Consider the following 19900-nt stretch of genomic DNA (forward strand, 5'->3'; position numbering starts at 1 on the left):
AAAAATGGAGATACTGAACGGCACAATTTCAAACAGTTCCAGGGAAGAGAAAAATGGGAGGTGCTCTCACGAAACCAGGATGGATGACTAAGGAACTTTCAACTGCAGCTAAGTTTGAAACGGAACATGTATAAGAATGGAAAAAAGCGGGAAATCACGCAAAAGGAATTCAAAGAAAAGCAAGCACATGTAGGGGTAACGTCAGACAAGCTAAAGCGCCAGAATGAACTCACGATTTGCTAGAGAGGTTAAAAACAATATAAAGGGCTTTTTTTGGATATGTCCGCAGCAAAAGTAAGAAGAAAGGAAATGGTAGGGCTACTGCATGGAGGAGATGGCAAAAATGCTAACAGGGGACAGAGAAAAGGCAGAATTACTCAACACTTCTTTGCCTCAGTCTCCTCAGAAAAGGAAAAGGGAGCTCAACCTGCGGGGAGCAGAGGACAGAATAGGGGAATTTCAGCACAGAATAAGTAAAGAGATAGTACAGGAATATCTTGTTAATCTAAATGAATTTAAGTCTCTAGGACCAGATGAACTACATTCAAAGGTATTAAAAGAACTGGCTAATGTAATATCTGAGCCATTGGCAATAATCTTTGAGAACCCCTGGAGAACAGAAGTCCCAGCAGACTGGAGGAGGGCAAACGTTGTCCCCATCTTCAAAAAGGGGGAAAAAGAGGATCCCAATAATTATCATCCAGTTAGTCTGACATCAATCCCAGGAAAGATTCTAGAGCAGATCATTAAACAGAGAGTCTGTGAACATCTAGAAAGCAATTCCATAATCACAAAGAGTCAACACGGGTTTCAGAGAAAGAAGCTATGCCAGATAAATCTTACCTCTTTCTTTGATAAAATTACCAGCTTGTTAGATGAAGGGAATACTGTGGATATAGTATACCTTGATTTCAGAAAGGCCTTTGACAAGGTTTCCCATGACATTCTTGTAAAATGTGGGCTAGACAAGGTAACTGTTACATGGATTTGTAATTGGTTGACTGGCCAAACCCAAAGGGTGCTCAGCAATGGTTCCTTTTCATCCCGGAGAGAAGTGACCAGTGGGGTCCCACAGGGCTCTGTCCTGGGCCCAGTGATATTCAACATCTTTATCAATGACTTGGAGGACAGAATTGGGAGCATACTCATCAAATTTGCAGAGAACACCAAATTAGGAGGAATAGCTAATACTCCAGAAGACAGGATGAAAATTCAAAATGACCTGAATAGACTAGAAAGCTGGGCCAAAGCTAACAAAATGAAATTCAACACAGAGAAATGTAAGATATTGCACTTAGGGCGGAAAAATAAAATGCACAGATATAGGATGGGGGACACCTGGCTAAAGGAGACAACATGTGAAAGGGATCTGGGAGTCCAAGTAGACCACAAGTTGAACATGAGTGAACAGTGTGATACGGCAGCTAAAAAAGCCAATGCAATTTTAGGCTGCATCAATAGAAGTATAGTGTCTAGATCAAGGGAAGTAATAGTGCCACTCTATTCTGCTTTGGTCAGGCCTCACTTGGAATATTGTGTCCAGTTCTGGGCATCACAATTTAAAAAAGATGTTGAGAAGCTGGAGCATGTCCAAAGGAGGGCGACTAAAATGGTGAAGGGTCTGGAAACCATGCCCTATGAGGAATGACTTAGGGAGCTGGGGATGTTTAGCCTGAAGAAGAGAAGGTTAAGAGGGGATACGATAGTCCAATTTAAACATTTGAAGGGATGCCATATTGAGGAGGAAGCAAGCTTGTTTTCTGCTGCTCCTGAGATTAGGACCAGAACAATAGATACAAGCTACAGGAAAAGAGATTCCACCTCAACATTAGGAGGAACATCCTGACAGAAAGGGCTGTTCGACAGTGGAACATACTCCTTCAGAGAGTGGTGGAGTCTACTGCTTTGGAGGTTTTTAAACAGAGGCTGGATGGCCATCTGTCAGGGATGCTTTGATTGGGAGTTCCTGCATGGCAGAATGGGGTTGGACTGGATGGCCCTTGTGGTCTTTTCCAACTCTATGATTCTATGATTGTTTCTATGGCGCTTTACAGACTGCCCAAAAAGGGCAGTCTGCCAGCGCCACTGGTTGCTGCGTCCGGGAACCGCAGCGGCCAAACTGCGCGATTCCTGGATGCAACAAAAAGAAGCCCAAAAAGCGGCTTCTTTTTGCGCTGCGGAAATGGCGCCCCAAAGTGCCAATGGTGCACTGGTGGCGTCATTTACGCCATGCGACATGCAGACGTTAGGCGTTCGCGATGTCAAGATGGTGGCACCCGTTCTACACGGGTGCCGCCATTTTTTACGTGCCGAGTGCGTACTAGGGTTAGGGGTGTCCAGAAAGGATGCCCCTTTCTAACCCTAGTATGTGTGCGGCACGTACTTTTTGCCCGTTTGTAACAAGCCTATGATTCTATGTGCATATCTACAAGAATTCATTTTGGTGCAATGTACTTCTCACACAATTGGTGGCACAATTTCGTCTTTGCTTTATGTTAAAGTACTATTCAGTGCATAAAAGAATATGTTTATTTTAAAATTCTTTTGGGATTGATTCTAGGCTTACTTATTCTATCGCAAAACTAGGAATTTTGTGTACATTTCCCCAAATGTCTAAGATATTTGCAAGGAAAATATTTATGCTTGAAAAACTGAAACCCTAATTTTGCAAAGTTACATTCTCTGTGTAGGATTAGGTGAAACCAATTACAAATCTGGTGGACTGTACTCAAATGAAGCAACTCCAAACCTCTTCCAGATTAAACATTCAATATTAGTAAGTCCTTCCCTAGAAAGAGTCAAAAAATAAGTTGGGTATTCTGAACTTCCTCAAAATGAACAAACGCTGGGGTTTCATGTTAGCAGTTTGTAGTCCATATGTCTTTCACCTTTTGAAAACAAAGTGAATTAAATAATTCAACATCATTAAGATGGAAAGGCAAACATAGCTGAGTATCTGTAATTGAATAACTGGGCAGATATTAATTAATGTGTGTGCTTAATCAGCTAATTCAAACATTATTTAAAGTTAGGCCTTGCACTACGAAAAACCCCTCCTTACCATATGAGGCAGTTTAGTAATGCAATGCCCTTTTCCCCTGAAGAGTTTGGACAATTTCATATTTTACATAGCTTATTAAATCCATTCTAAAGTTGTTGAGTCCAGAAGAAGAAAAAAGGAATCTGATCCATAATAAATGGAATAATACAATGTATGCAGGAAATTGTTTTTGCTAGGAAGCCTGTTATACCAATACACTTTCACCATGGCGTTGTTGGAGCCTTTTTATATATAGGGAATTATGAAACTTCAACCTGATCTTCTAAATCAGGGGTAGGCAACCTTTTTGAGCTGGGGGCCGGGTTGCTGTCCCTCATACAACTGGGGGGCTGAAGCCAAAAAATAAATAATTAAATAATTTTAAATAAATAAATAAACCGGGACAAATGTAGGAACATTTTCAAATGTTGGACACTTTTTAAAAAAAGTGGAGAACACACAAAAAAATTTGCTGATTTTTTAAAAAAATGTTAATATAAATGCATGTTTCTGAGGCGTCTATAGACAATTGCCTCCCTTGCCCCTGCACGCGAGAGGCCAAAGGCCCCGGCAGCAATCGGCGGCAGGACTGGGCTGGGGCCAGTCCCAAGGCCTCACCGGGCCGCATCCGGCCTGCAGGCCACAGGTTGCCTACCCCTGTTCTAAATAATATGTATGTCTTCATAAAGTATGAACAATAAAATTAACTTTAAAATGTGAATATCAGCACCCAGACTTCTTGTTTTGTATTGTGCTGTTTAGTGGCAGATGTATATTGCAAACTGATTACATATCAATGCCCAAATGAGTCAAAGTGAGTTTTCCCATGTGAGTATAGAACTGCAGGTAGAAGTAACTTCTCATTCTCTTAAGCAGTAGTATATTCAACAGTAGAGCAGAATAAATCTGCTTGCACTTTTATGTCAATAAACTCATGGCATTTTTCATTTCAAATGTATACTTCTTTGAATTTTGCAGTGTAATCAACATATGTATACAAAAAAGTACATGTTAGGAGAATGCAAGCACATGTATTAACATGTACTACAGAAAAATACTTGCAATATGCATATAAAAGGAGAGATGTGGATGAAATGCACATAAATTCTCATGCTTTTTAAAATGTCTTTTTAAAAATAATTTCAGACTGATACATAGGATAAACTGAATTGGAGACTATTAAAAGGAGAGGGATACTAAAATTGATAAGATTTTTACATCCCTAGGAGTCAGTGTGGTGTATTGGTTTGAGTGTTGGACTACGACTCTGGAGACCAGGGTTCAAATCCCCTCTCAGCCATGAAAACCCATGGGGTGAATTTGGGCAAGTCATTCTCAGCCTCAGATGAAGGCAATGGCAAACTCTCTCTGAACAAACCTTGCCAAGGAAACCTCATGGCAAGGTCACTTTAGGTTGGCATAAGTTAGAAATGACTTGAACGAACACAACAACAACAACAACAACAACAACAAATAACTAATATGTTAGATTTCTTATTTTTAAAACGAAATTAGTACGTTTGCTTAATACCTCTTTTTGAGTTCTAAGTCTATGTTATTTTTGGTTGGCTAGATGCAGCGTGGTTTGTTAAAAAGGGATTTATGGCTACCCATGTAGCTACTTTTGCAGTGAAACCCCCTTAAACATTGTTTTCACTGAAGTATAAAACAAATATGAGGGGGGGGGGGAAATCCCAGATTGTGACAACACTCAGTGACAAAATTCTAAATTATGCATTTAATCTAGTTCAGTTTGAGTGAGGCGTAGGAAGAGAAATGATTGCAAAAAGATACATTTAGAAGCAAAAATCTGCTAGCAGACAAAAATCACTAAACTGACGTTCCCTGGAGAGAAGCAATGCATAAAACAAGATGCTGTCACACTGATTTGCTCTGGAAGATGGAAAACTTGTTTCTGTCTCTTCAGTGACACAGAACAGATTCTTCCTGTTGGCATTCCTTTTTCCCCCCTCACATTTTGTTTTCATTTCCAGACATATATTTATACTCTGCAAATGTATGTTTCAAATACTAAGTGTGGTCATCAATTTACATTAGCCAAAAAACACCATCAGCAACACAGACCAAGGCCTTGAGCCTGAGATACACCAAATTTGCCAAGAGACAAATCAACATCATGATAGCATGTATGAAGTTGCATGTTAATTCCTCATGTAATAAACACAAACAACAGCTTAGTATAAGCATGAGCGAACGAAATCCTGGGTCTTGGTCTCTTCTCTCTTGAGATCTAAAAAAGTTCATAAAGCCATCTATTTAAAGCCACCATTGTTATTATTAATTTTAAAGAATGCATAGCCATTTGCTGACAAAAACCCAGAGCTTACAAAAATTATAAGTTGAACTACAATTCCTAGTCTACTTCAGTAACTATTCCAAGGTCTGAGTAAAATCTAAGTGAGAACATCAAGTTACAACCCGTATTTTGCGGTTCAAAAAACAATGTAAAAAAAAAGGATTCTATTCAAAAACAGTCCCCTGAGAATCACTTTTATATGAAGCAAATTAGGTGTGAAGGGCCCAAAACACACTGCAGAAATAAACTAGTTTGAAACTGCTTTAACTCTTCTGGCTCAAAGCTATGGAATTCTGGGAACTGTAGTTTTGTGAGACATTTAGCCTTCTCTCTCAGAAAGCTCTGGTGCCACAATAAACTATAATTCCCAGGATTTTGAGCACTGAGCCAGAGCAGTTAAAACAGTCTCAAACTGCGTGTGTTTTGGACATAGATCACTTGACTATGAAAAGAGGCCTGGAGGTGTGTAGCAACATTTAATGCCATCAAAGGAAGGAGTTTCAAACTGGAACTGTATGTTTTCTCAACATTCCCCACAACTACTATTAATAGACTGTCCTGGGGAACATGACAACAGCCCTTGGGGTTGCATGCAGCCTGTCGGCCATACTTTGCTCCTCCTTTAAATAAATAGAAAAAGAAATCTTGAATATTTCATATCACTTTTCCAGTAAACCCACACAATGTGATTCACAACATTAATTGAACTCTTTATATGTCATGTGCGACCTTACTGTTCTGGACTCAGAATTCTGATTTAAAGACCTCCAAGGAGGGAGATTCCACTACACTCCGAGGGAGTATGTTCCACTGTCAGGCAGTCCTTACTGTCAGGAAGTTCATCCTGATTCCACAACATTAGGAGGAACTTCCTGACAGTAAGGGCTGTCCAACAGTGGAACACACTCCCTTGGAGTGTAGTGGAATCTCCCTCCTTGGAGGTCTTTAAATCAGAGGCTGGATGGCCATCTGTCGGGGATGCTTTGATTTGGATTTCCTGCAGGGCAGGGGATTGGACTGGATGGCCCTTGCGGTCTCTTCCAACTCAATGATTCTATGATTTCTTTCACATAATGCTCCATTAAGAAGCCATCTCGAGACTTCTAGTATCTGCTCCATGTACACAAAGTGTATACTAAACTTACAGCGCTTTATAAATAAAGGATAATAATAATAATAATAATAATAATAATAATACTATCTTGCAGTGATTTGGTGCTCAAAATTCCCATGTGCTGTCATCCAGAAAGTACCACTACTTCTCCTCAAAAGACATGACTCTAATTCAGTGACTAAAGCCACTGGCCTTCCCGACGTGTGCAATCTCAGCAAGTATGGACAGCATAGAATGAGAGCACTCCTCAACTACATAGGCATAAGGCTTCCTCAAATCATACTCTCTTCATGTATGCAATCCCAAGACAACATTCAGAAAACATGGAGAGCCAGAGAGGTGTAGGTGGTTTGAGCACTGGACTAGAATCCTGCCGACCATGGTTCAAATCTCTGCTTGGCCATGGAAATCTACTGGGTGAACTTGGGCTCAGCCTGAGAAGAAGGCAAAGGCAAACCGCCTCTTAACAAATTTCACCAAGAAAATCCTGTGACGGGTTTGTCATGGGGCTCCACAAGTCAGAAACAACTAGAAGGCATATAACAATGGCAATAAGAAAACCTAAAATAAAGAAAGATCCAATAAAATTGAAGGGAACTTTGCTCCCAAATATTATGGCAAGTTTATCATAGTGCTGTTTGCTTACCTGATAAATAACTCTTTTCTTCCCATCATCTTCCACCTGAGGTAAAGTCAAAGGTCCTGAAACGATCCAAACATCTTCAAATCTTTCTGTCAGTTCTCGGCAATACATTTCTATTCTATAAATATGCCAAACAGACTGGGTAAACAGATGGGAATCTGAAGAAGGGGAGGGGGAATCTAACAATGTCTACAACAAAGGAAGGCAAGTGGACAAGAGTGCAGCATTTTCCATGTATATAAAATTAACATAATGAGTGTACATATGCCAGAAATCTGGCAAATGTAAGCATTAATTTCCAACTGATTCCTATGTGGAGCTTTTACTGTCTAATCACAGACCAGTTTTCTGGCTCATTTTCTACTGTTTCTAACAAAAATATTTTTCTTTATCTTCAGTAGCTAAAAGCCACCCTATTTCCATTAATTTGCAAGCGTCTTCCCATATATGCTCATCTTTATTCCACAGGTATTTCCGAAGAGATTGTACCATAAGGAAACAAAAGCCAACTGTATTTTTGTGTTCCAGCTAAATTTGTTTCAAACACTATTTAACTTTTACACAGCATGAGGCAAACCAAAAAAGTTTTATAAGTCAATTGTGTTAACATTTTAATCTGAAAAGTGCAACGCTCACAACGTGGGGGGGGGGGAGTAGGGGATCATAGTGAAATAAACTACTTGTGCACAAGGACTCTATGGGATGTATCCAGCACTGACCTACTGACAGAACCAGAGAATTAAATGCAAATCAGGAAGGTGGTGATCTTCTTTTCTCATGCAGAAAACCAATTCAGTAGATGTATGGAATGTATCCTTTCCTTTCTCTTGGTATAGGATCCAAGTTTCAAAGGACTGGGAAATCAACCCGAGCCAATTTTCAGAAGGCTCCAAAGGGTGCAAAAGAGAGAGAAGCAGACGTTCTACTGTGCTGTGATGTCGTGCCAGCATATGCTGGACTTAGGCCCAAATCACATTTTAAGGGGATCATTACAGGGCTACAGTCATATAAAAAGATACTGAAATATTCATTTTCCCCAATATGATTATTCTAAATGGTAGCTCACTTAGTCTGCCACAGCACAGAGCTTTATAACACCTTAAAGAGTATGCCATAGAGAGAGCGAGAGAGAGCTTTTAAGGTGCCACAAACCTCTTTTTGTCTTTCTCAAATATGGCACTAACTAAATAGAGCAGATGGCAAAAGGTAACCATTTGAGCATTGCACTGAATAATCACTTACTGATTTATTCAAAACTGCATTCTCTGATTTACATTCCCTACTTTCCTTGATTGCTTTATGCTTATGTTTGGTTTACACCTTGGAGAAGATTCTTTGTTTAAACATGGCTGGATCACTGAAGAAGCCAACCCTTTCTTGCACCTTTCAGATGTTAGGAGAAAACACTTTGTTTATATTGTTGCTTAATGGAAACATTCCTGTTTTCACCTTGTTGAAAGGAGTACAGACGAGAATATCTGTTTATAGCAAGTGGGAGGAAAGAAGTATTCATGGACTCACCTGCATTAGTAGATACCACATTAATAGAAACTATTGTCATACTGTCTGCCCTGCGTGAAGCAAGCTATTTCAATTTCTTTGGTAGCCTGTGGCTAATTAATTGAATTTCATTCCATTTCATTGGATTTGTGTTCTTTCAATGGTTATGAACTGTAAGCCTTCAAGAAGGGACAGATTATTCATTTCAATAAATAAATATCTGAACCCTGGAATAAGGTTTAACATGCATGTTACTTGCTCTTGGCAGTATTCCCTTCACTGTATAACAATGGCTGTAGGAGCATTCCAGCTAATAATCAGAATACCAATATTGGGTTATTCCCACTATTGGAAAGATAACTACTACTACTACTACTACTACTTTATTTCTTGTCCTTTGGTTCTCAAATGTTCCATCCCCCCCCCTTTTTAAAAATTCTCTCCAATTTGGTATGAAACCTGTTCATTATGTTTACAGATCTATCACAAAACTGAATTTATACTGCATGAAGTTAATATAGCAACAGCCTACCTATTCCAGAATCCAGCATTATTCTCATAGTTCTGAGGCACAATATTGGACAGATAAAAGGTCTCAGCCATGGCTTTCTGTATAAGAAAAAGAATCGCAATTGAATTGGGGATGAATGCCAAAACCTACTTAAGCACATTAGGCAGAATCAAGTGGTCAAATATTAATGTATACCTCTTTCCAATAATCAGCAAGTACATTTATACACAGAACAATGCCCTGTCATCATTCAGTTATAGGGTGTATGGCATTTCAAAATGGGAATCTTCAAATTCGGTTCACTTTTTAAATTACAGTACTTACTCCCTTCTCCTCCACATCATTATAAGCTAGTTACAAAAACTGAGAGATTTGACCATATTCACAGAATAACTAGACAACCCCGACAGATCCAAGAATTATGGATTCTACTTCGATCCCATAATTCTAAGAACTGCTGAAAATGTTATGCTGTGATTTATTTTTATTATTTCCTCTACTCTTGAAACAAACAAACAAAAATCCCAGTATATGAAGCAGTCCTACTGGTGAGTATTTGTTGTCTCCTGCTGGTGCCATATGGCCTCGTGACCAGCCACTCCCAAAGTAGTCTTCATTCATAGCACTAAACACTGGAGGGATGTTAGGATCTGGTCGAAATTTACAATATTTTCTGTCTGCATTGCCTGAGGAACAAGATAACAAAGATTGTGGTAGCCTTTTGATTAAAATATAACATGATGTATTACATACCTACATCCTGCAAAATAAAAAAGGACACCACAACATGTACATTCACATAGGTGAATTGTACAGAACAATGGCTTCTTATTTACATGAGCTCAGGATTTACACTTACTCACAAATTTCACAGATGAAAAATGGGACAGGTGTGGTAGTTGTGGTTGTTGTAATAGTTGTAATAACAACTATTATTTTAAGCAGAGAAATCCTAAGATTTGTGTACTGAGTTTAGGGAAACCTGAAAAGTGAAAAACCCAGTGATCTTACATGGAAGAGCAAGACTATACAAACATACACACGAACGCGCGCGCACACACACACACACGACTGTTGCGTTAACGGAGTGCAAACTACTTTTGCACTTTGAACTCAGTTGGCAGCAATTGAAGTCAATGAGAACAGTGGAAGAAAGTAGAAGGAGAGAGAAAATGGGACATTTAAAATAAGCTGAGGATGTCAAATGAGAGAGGATTACATGAGGCCAAACTGAGATAGCTGGAATGTATGCCTAAATGAAACTCTACATTGCAGGGAAGACCGACACTGTCCTTTCTACAGGGGAACTAGGGATTGCATTTACAGTGCTAAGTAGCATCCCAAAGATCAAAGTCAATATGGCTCTCAATACAGTGGTACCCCGGGTTACGAAATTAATTCGTTCCGCCGCCGCTTTCGTAACCCGAAATAGTTCGCAAGCCGAAAAACCCATAGGCGCTAATGGGGAAATAGCGCCGAAAAGCACCAAAATTTTTTTCGTAACCTGGAAAAACCTTCGTAACCCGGAACAGTTTTTTTAAATGGATTTTTTTCATAACCCGGAAATTTCGTAAGGCGGCGCATTCGTATCCCGGGGTACCACTGTATCTGGTATATGATGGGAGAAGACAAGGTCAAGGAGTCCTGCCTTCTTTTACATCTGGCTGCTCCAAGTAGGCCTATTACTCATACAGAGAGGTAAATCACCCCCTATCCACAAAGAAATCAGTTGCAATAGCTGGACAGATACATACGAGGTTCACTTACCCAAGGTCTTATGTTTGGAAATATGTTCAATCACCCATCTTGGTACCCGTTTTGCTTGGTCATAAGACAGTGCATGATTTGTGTAGTATCTGATCTGAGTTCCAGCATTAGGAAATCCATACTTTTCCAGCACAGACTCTGTCAGCAGTTCTAAGAGGGAAATCAACCAAAGAAGAGATGACAGAAAATACATCACATCCCTAAGAACCAGAATCCATTTTATATGTGCCAACCTTATTGACTGACGATTTCATCTCCAAAATACAGCAGTGGCTTCTACCATACAGAACCATGTCTTTAGTGCTATGTGACATGCAGGAATTCAGTAGCTGTCACTTTCCCTATCATAAAAATACAGAGATGGAAAAGAGTCAACTGGATGTATTTCTGCTTGTCATATGAGGAGTGCACCTCTGAGAACCAGAAACTGGAGAGAAACAACAAATGCCTTGCCAGTCCATTTCTGGGCCCAATTCCAAGTAATGGTGATTACCTTCAAAGACTGGTCTCATCTGCTGCACCTACCTCCGTTTTGACTATTTCTGTTTCTGATAATTAAACTTCTGTTGGATTATACTGTTTGTTAAACTGCTCCAATAGAACTGAGCACTGCAAATGCTGTAAAAGGGTGTGAGACAGAATGAAAAAAGGAAACCAGAAAGCATAGGAAGCTTCCATATAACAAATCAGACATTGGTCAATTTAGTGTAGTATTTTCTGTGCTTTCAGGAGTTTTTTGGGTTTTTAGAACTGTGGGTTTTTCATGGAGATTCCAGAGACTGAATCTGAGACCTCCTGCATGCAGAGCATGTGCTCTACTGCCAGTAAGATACATCTTTCCCACTGCTTCCTTGAGAATCCAAAAACCAAAATCACATTCAAATTTTCTTACTATATTTCTATCCCCATCTGAAAGAAAGAAGTTGGAAGCATGATCATTTGTAGGATTTGGTCTACTTCCTCAGATGCATTTGGTGGAGTCTAAGAAAGCTTATGCTGCCAACTTCTTTATTTCAGTTAGTAAACGTGCTACAAGATCTATCTACATACTAATTCTAGACTAACACAGCTATATCTTTGAATTCTATCTCCACCTTTCTTTCAAGGAACTCAAGACAGCTAATACAGTCTCCTTGCCATTTTTATCCTCACTTTGTTTTTGTTTTTGGCCTTCAAGTGGCCCTCACTTCATGGCAACCCTGTGGATGAGTGATCTCCAAGCCCCCCTCTCCTCCACTGCACTGCTCAGATCCTGCAGACTCAATCCCGTGTCTTTCCTGATTGAGTCTAGCCAACTGCCATGTGGTCTTCCTCTCTTTCTCCTGCTTTCTACCTTCCCCAACATCATTGTCTTTTCTGATGAATTGTACCTTCTCATGATGTGGCCAAAGTATGATAGCCCCAGTTTTCTCATCCTGGCTTCCAGTGAGCGTTCAGGCTTAATCTGTACTAGGACCCATTTGTTTGTCTTTTTTCTGTCCATGGTATCCTTGGCACTCTTCTCCAGCACCACATCTCAGATGGGTTCAGATGGGATTTTCTTCCAGTCTTCATCACTGCCCAGCTCTCACATCCGTATGTGGTGATGGGGAATATGATGGCTTGGACGATTCTAACTTTAGTGTTCAATTATATACCTTTGCACTTTAGGGTCTCATCTATTCTTTTATAGCTGTCCTTCCCATTCATAGTTTCCTTCTAATTTCTTGACTGTAGCTGTCCTTCCCATTCTGGTCAATATTTGACCTGAGGTCCAGGAAATCTTTAATTATTTTTACTTCCTCGTTGTCTGGGTTGAATTTATTTACATCCTTCGTAGTCATTATTTTTGTTTTCTTTATGTTCAGCAGTACTGCTGCCTTTGCATTTTCTTCTTTAACTTTTCTTAGTAATTGTTCCAAGTCTATGATGTTTTCTGCTAGTATTATGGTGTCATCTGCAGATCTTAGATTGCTGATGTTCCTTCCTCCTATCTTCCTTCTTCTGTGTTTTGTCCTGCTCTCTTTATATTTTCTGCATACAATTTGAACAAATAGGGTGATAGTACATAACCATTCTGTTCCTCCACATTCTGTTCTAACAGTGGCCTTTTGTCCTAAGCACAATTTTTTTTCATCAGGACTATCAAATGTAGTAGCATTCTCACTTCTTTAAGCACACTCCACAGCTTTTTGCAATCTATGCAGTCAAAGGCTTTGGTATAGTCTATAAAGCACATGCTGATTTTCTTCTGGAATTTTTTGGTTCTCTCCATTACCCATTGTATGTTTGCACTGTGGTCCCTAGTGCCTCTTTTCCTGAATCCTGCTTGCACCTCTCTTTTTCTCTTTTATTCTCACTACAACTCTGTAAATCAAGATGGGAGACAATAGCCCTTATCAGATGAGTGTGGAACTGGGGATTTTGCGCACTGGGTGGTTCGAATTCGCGTTATTTCGCACAATACCATCATACCAGCATTCGAATGGCCCAATCCGCACTCACGTGAATGCGCGAGCTGCTGAACTGAATGCGTACTGGCTCCTCTTTTTGGAGCGTGTTGGCCAGTGCGCTGATAAGGGGGTTGGCGATATCCTGGATTGGGGCTCTGTTCGATCTCAGTGCGAATGGGTCTGGTGTGACTACCCAGTCCTGAATTCCATCGCAAGACCCCCAGATTCCAATTTTTACTTCCGGTGGGTCTTTCCTCTTGCCGGTTCCAGGGAAGCGGAGGGGGGGGCGGTTCCAGAGGCCTCCTCCTCCTCCTCCCAGCTTGAGAGGCATCCCTGGCTGCATCCCAGGTAGGGAAGAGGCGCGGGGGCCGCTGGAATCGCGGTTCCTGCAGCCTCCTCCTCCTCCTCCCGGCTTGGGAGCCAGCCTAGGCTGCCTCTCAAGGCGGGAGGAGGAGGAGGAGGCCGTTGGAACGGCGGCGATCGCCGCGATTCTAGCAGCCCCGCGCCTGTTCCCTGCCTGGGATGCAGCCCAGGCTGGATCCCAAGCCGGGAGGAGGAGGAGGAACTCTTAATCAAAGCATCCCCATTTACTTAGATGGCCATCCAGCCTCTTTGACAGCCGCTGGAACTGCTCCTCCCCCCCCCCCCAGAATACATACTCACACACTCACACACACACACGTAGAACCGGGCATTGCTAATTTGTTGCAAGGGAAGGTCATGGTAACGTTAAAACCAAGCAGGAATGTAGAGAGGAAACAGAGAGGAATGTAGGGAGGGCACGTTGTATCGCGATTGTTAATGTGCATGAGCTGGCTCTCCAGCTGTTTACCGGGCTGTCATGACGTGACCTCCCCTTTCACCCCGGAAGCGTTTAAGGTCGCAACCCATGCAGGGCACCACTGAGCATGTGCGAGGCGGCCGATACGAATCGGCCAATCCTCATGTTGAGCACCGGTGTGACAAAACATTCTGCACTGAATGCACTTCGCGCGAATGTGGATTGGCCAATTTGAATCCTGCCAATGCGGAAGGACTCCCAGGTATGACAGTACATTGCGTTATGACGCGAATTCGAATCGCCCAGTGCAGAAGACCCCCAGTTCCACACTCATCTGATAAGGGCTATAGACTAGCTCAGTGACATCCAGTCAACTGCACAGTTAAGAGGAGATTTGAACTTGCATTTCCCTAGTCTAAGTCTCAGCCAGAAGCCTGTGTTTTGCTGCTTCTGGAAACAGACACTGGACTAGGTGCATGTTTGGGCTGATATAACTAGGCATACTGTATAGCAGAGAAACCCTGCCAGAAAACAAGACTGCAATCCCCAATGCTCAAACACAGAATCTGAAGGCGTGTGAAGAACCCACTTCACTTATTAAAAAGCATTTAAACATTCTATATTTTGAAAGTAAAAAAATAGAGTATTTGCTGGGAGCTGTAACCTTTCGCCCACCACTTCAGATTGATTTTTATGATAACAGTAATGCACATACACTTAAGCCACCATAAAATGAAAACTATGTCTTTGCTAGCAATTAACTACCGGTGTGAGCAAGCCAGAAAAAAACCCATTTTCTCAATACAGTGCTGATTGATTTTCACTGAACGCAGGGAGAAAGTAGGCGGCAGCTATTTTTAATTCAATTTATATTTAACAATTTATGAACAAACCACAGGTTGCTTTGTTTGAGTTTTGCGCCATGGCAAAACTCCTTTTTTCCCTTTTAAAATTTTTACAAGTATTTTGCAAACAAAGACAAATATGTGTTAAAAGTAACTTATTATGACAGCAATTTCTACTAACAGGATGCATAAAAGAAACATATATTCAATTCTGTTGTGCCAAATCATTTCAGCAGGGGTTTTGAAACATAACTAGCATTCCTCCCATCGGCCTGAAGTATCATTTTAATGCAAGGCATGCTAATGTGACCCTTTTAGTAATTTTCTTCAGAAATTGGTAGAGGAAGAAGTAAATGAAATAAGTGAATGGTCTATAAAGAAGTTCTCAAACTTCGTACACACACTCCCCACACAAACCACATCAATTTTGCTTGTGATCACACCAGACCAGTTAGCAAAAGCATTTTGCTCTGCAAATGGAAGAATTGCTATTAATTCATTTTTTATGGCATCATCATCAAAATCGGTGCCCTGGTGTGAAATCACAGGTCACAAGCACTTCACTTTGTAATTTTCTATGAGTAAAGAAAAGGTGAGCCCGACTGTGGTGCAGACTGTGACTCTGGAGACCAGGCTTTGAATCCCCACTTAGCCGTAGAAAGCCCTGGGGCAAGTCACAATCTCTCGGCTTCCGAGGATAGCAATGGCAACTCCCTTCTATCTGAAGAAACTTGCCAAGAAAACCCTGTGATAGCTTTGCTTTACCTATCTATCACCATAGATAGGAAACAACTTGAAGGCACACAACAACACCACACACAAAGACTGACCACCGCTCTATTATGAACATCACAGACCAGTGCCTTGTTAGCTTGCTGAACAATCTGACCCTAGTCAAAATGGCCTCCACCTCAGTCATAAGAATAATCTGACCCTAAGGCAAACCTATCCTAGGGTTTTCATGGCAGGTTTCTTCAGAGGGGGGTTTGCCATTGCCATCCTCTGAGGCTGAGAGAGTGTGACCTGCCCATGTTCACCCAATGGGTTTCCACAGCCAAGCCAGGATTCAAACCCTAGTTTCCATTACACCACACTGGCCTTCTAAGATAGGGCCATATCATGTAACACTTCCACTTTAACCACTGTGGCTGCACTTTACAAAATCCTTTGGTTGGCAGCTTAGTGAAGCACTAAAGCTCTCTGGCAGAGTATTCTAAAACTTCTCCTTAAACTGCAAATCCCAAGATTTCACAGGACAGAACCACACCAACTGAAGTAAAAATCACACTGTAATTCTGGTATGATCATGCGGTGTGAAAAGGTCCCTAAACACCAGCACAATCTTTACCTGCTAAAGAAGCAAGATGTACAGCCTCCATTCACTTTGTTTTTTAAAATATCAGTTCTATGTCACCACTCAGTCTCCTCCTCATCCAACTGAACACACACACATATATATGTATCTATATTATACAAGGCACATAACATGTTATATATATATATATATATATATATATATATATATATATATATATTCTGGACTTTCTATATGTGTGTGTGTGTATGTATATATATATATGGGACCCATGTTATGTGCCATATATACTATATATATATATATATATATATATATATATAATACAAGGCACATGACATGGGCCCTATATACTGTGGTGCGACCACCAACTCCCATTCCCAGAATGCCATAGCACGGAGCCCTGCCGTTCAAGCGTGCCCAGAGCAGGTTCTTAAGGCAGTGAGAAGGAGAAGGAGGAGGAGGGCTAAGGACGGTGCCCCAGTCTGCGCCTGCGCAGTGCCTGCCTTACCCTCCTGAGGCGCCGATGGCGGCGGCAGTGGGCTTTTCAGAGGCGCGGCGGCGCTCGGGCGGGAAGGAGCCGGGTTCGGCTGCTCCCTCAGGAAGAGCTTCATGGCGGCCAGCCCAGAAATGGCGGAACCCAGGGCCGCCCCACAGACAAAGCCGCTTAAAAAGCGGCTCCGGGCAAAGCGGGAGCCCCAGGCCTCCGCCATAATAACCGGCTGAGAAGGGAGAGGAGGAGGGAGGAGGAATAAGCGCCGCCCGCCTTCCTCCTCCTTTTCCCCAGCCGCTTTCGCGCCTCGTTTTACCTGACGTTGGTCCAAAACACACTCCAGAAACAACCCACTTTGACGCCATTTTTAGCTGACACGATTCAAATGCTATTGCATTCTGGGAATTGTAAGGTTTTTTTTTTTTAGACATTTAGGTCCAAAACACACTGCAGAAATTATCCGGTTTGAGACAGCTTTAACTGCCCTGGCTCAGTGCTAGGGAATCCTGGGAAGTGTAGTTTTGTGAGACATTTAGCCTTCTCTGTCAAGAGAGCTCTGGTGCCACAATAAACTACAGTTCCCAGCATTCCCTAGCACTAGGCCAGGGCACTTGAAGCGGTCTCAAACTGGGCTATTTCTGCAGTGTGTTTTGGACCTCAGCCGCCTTTTTCTCGACTGCTTTCATTCCTCGTTTTTCCTTGCTCTGATTGCATCCACCCTGCAGAAACAATCCAGTTTCACACCACTTTAACTGACATGGCTCAATGCTATGGAATTATGGGATTTGTAGTTCTGTGAGAGACCTAGCCTTCCCTGTCAGTATCAGCACTGCAGAAATAATACAAAGGATTGTTTCCAAAGGATGGAGGCAATTTACAAAAACACATAAGCAAACACAAATAAATAATCCAGTTTGACACCGCTTTAACTTCCATGGCTCAGTGTTGTGGACTTCTGTGAATTGTAGTTTGTTGAGACAGCAAAGTTATTTGGCAGGGAAGCCTAAATCATGCCTCACAAAACTACAATTCCCAGACTTCCACAGCACTGAGCCATGGCAGTTAAAGCGGTGTCAAACTGGATTACCACTCCTGCAGTCCGGATGCAGCCTCAGGCAGAGAGCTCTGGTGCTGCACCAACTACAAATCCCATAATTCAATATGCCTGGAGCCACGGCAGTTAAAATGAGGTCAAACTGGATTATTTCTGCAGTGTAGTGCAGTCAGTACAAAGTAAAGCGAAGAGTAAATTTACTTATTTCCATACTTTAAAAAATTATTTGCTGAGAGCCAGTGTGGTGCAGTGGATTGAGTGCTGGATTACGACTCTGGAGACCAGGGTTCGATTCCCATAGAATCATAGAGTTGGAAGAGACTGCAAGGGCCACCCAGTCCAACCCCATTCTGCCATGCAGGAACTCGCAATCAAAGCATCCCAGATAGATGGCCATCCAGCTTCTCTTTAAAGACCTCTAAGGAAGGAGACTCCACTACACTCCGAGGAAGGAGTGTGTTCCACTGTCGAACAGCCCTTACTGTTAGGAAGTTCCTCCTAATGTTGAGGTGGAATCTCTTTTCCTGTACTTGCATCCATTGTTCTGCATTCTAGTCTCTGGAGCAGCAGAAAACAAGCTTGCTCCCTCCTCAATATGACATCCCTTCAAGTATCATATCACCTCTTAGCTTTCTCTTTTCCAGGCTAAACATCCCCAGCTCCTTAAGTCGTTCCTCATAGGACTTCATGGTTTCCAGACACTTCACCATTTTAATTGCCCTCCTTTGGACATGCTCCAGTTTCTCAATGTCCTTTTTTAATTGTGGTGCCAGAACTTGATGCAATATTCTGGGTGGGGCCTGACCAGAGCAGAATAGAGTGGCACTATTACTTCCCTTGATCTGGAGACTATACTTTTACTGATGCAGCCTATGAAAAAGAGAGAGAGAGTATCCCTCGTTAAATGGCTGTGTAATATAACTGTATCTTAGATTTGGAAAAGGAACTAGTTATGTTAATAATCAAAATAATGAAAACTAAAGAGAAGAACCAATCACTTCCAAGTTTTAGTTAGAGGAACCAAGTACTGTACAGTCTATGTTTAAAATGGAGCCATGAAGACTTCCACACTTCATAGGATTATGTTATGTGCTAAGAAGTTTTCAGATATCATTAAGGACAGAGAAACAATAATGATACATCACCTGATCTGAAAGATACAGAAGAGAATGCCCTCTGGCCCAAAGTCACAAATCACGCCGATATTTGTAATTTATTCTTTATTTTAATATACAAAAAAGATAAATTTGAAATAGTTCTTTCTAGTTTTTTCCTCCTATTTGTTGGAGTGGAGCTGCTTCACACAGGGCAAAAATACTACATTCATACTGGTTTATTCGGGCACCCTATGCTCAACTGAAGCAGCAATACCCAAACTTGGCAGATCTAAATTCAAACATGAGACTTGTTTCTAAAATACCACAGTAAAAAGGAACAAAGATCCATTGCAAATTTATGAATTATGGTACAATGTTTCAAAACATTTTCATTTCATATCTGCAGTACAGTGGATGTCTTCTTTAGGGCATCTTATGTATGTATATCTATATTTATATATAATATATATATATAATATATATATATAAAAATCAGCACACTTTTCAGTCCAAAAGGGGTTACAGCAATGAGCTCAACTCTGTATACATTTCTTTTAAGTGGATACTTTAGGATAACTTTTGCTAACTCAGTAGTACAAGCTATCTCTGGTCTACATTTTCTTTTAGCTACAGGAGTGAAATATAACCTACAACATTTACATTTCACATATCTTGGTATACAAACAGTACACTGGAATCTGAGCCAAGGACCAATAATCTTTTCAATTATTTTACCACCTGGTAGAGCTTTCTGCATTTAGCAAAGTCCTAAACTAGTTACTTAATTCTTATTTCTGGAGTCTGTCAAGACTTTGAAGTGAAAATCTTGCATCTTTCTGCGAACTCCTATTCAGACCTTCTATGTACACATTAAGTAACACAGACATAGTTATTCATCATAAAACTGATACACACATCTCACTATGCTAGACTAGTTTTAGGACTCGATTTCAGTTTTCTTGAATAAAGCATACCATTTAGAAGTAGTTGA

General features: G+C 41.1%; 1 protein-coding gene across 3 annotated transcripts in view; it reads right to left on the bottom strand.

Annotated features, from left to right (window-relative positions):
• The window catches only part of EXOG (exo/endonuclease G), a 29989-nt gene extending 12801 nt beyond the window's left edge, over positions 1-17188 (bottom strand). The window contains exons 1-6 of one of the 3 annotated variants that reach the window (XM_042471191.1): positions 16610-16707; positions 16299-16429; positions 10893-11042; positions 9672-9811; positions 9147-9223; positions 7118-7232 (exon numbers count right to left, since the gene is read on the bottom strand). In XM_042471191.1, coding sequence (XP_042327125.1) covers positions 7118-7232; positions 9147-9223; positions 9672-9811; positions 10893-11042; positions 16299-16329 — 513 coding nt within the window. In that variant the 5' untranslated portion in view covers positions 16330-16429; positions 16610-16707. Of the gene's footprint in view, positions 1-7117; positions 7233-9146; positions 9224-9671; positions 9812-10892; positions 11043-16298; positions 16430-16609; positions 16708-16776; positions 17008-17074 lie in introns of those variants that run through there. The other 2 variants (XM_042471190.1, XM_042471189.1) reach the window with 2 other exon arrangements.
• Positions 17189-19900: the final 2712 nt, after the last annotated feature.

This window comes from Sceloporus undulatus, chromosome 6 (genome assembly GCF_019175285.1).
Source record: "Sceloporus undulatus isolate JIND9_A2432 ecotype Alabama chromosome 6, SceUnd_v1.1, whole genome shotgun sequence".
In the NCBI taxonomy this organism is placed as follows: domain Eukaryota; kingdom Metazoa; phylum Chordata; class Lepidosauria; order Squamata; family Phrynosomatidae; genus Sceloporus; species Sceloporus undulatus.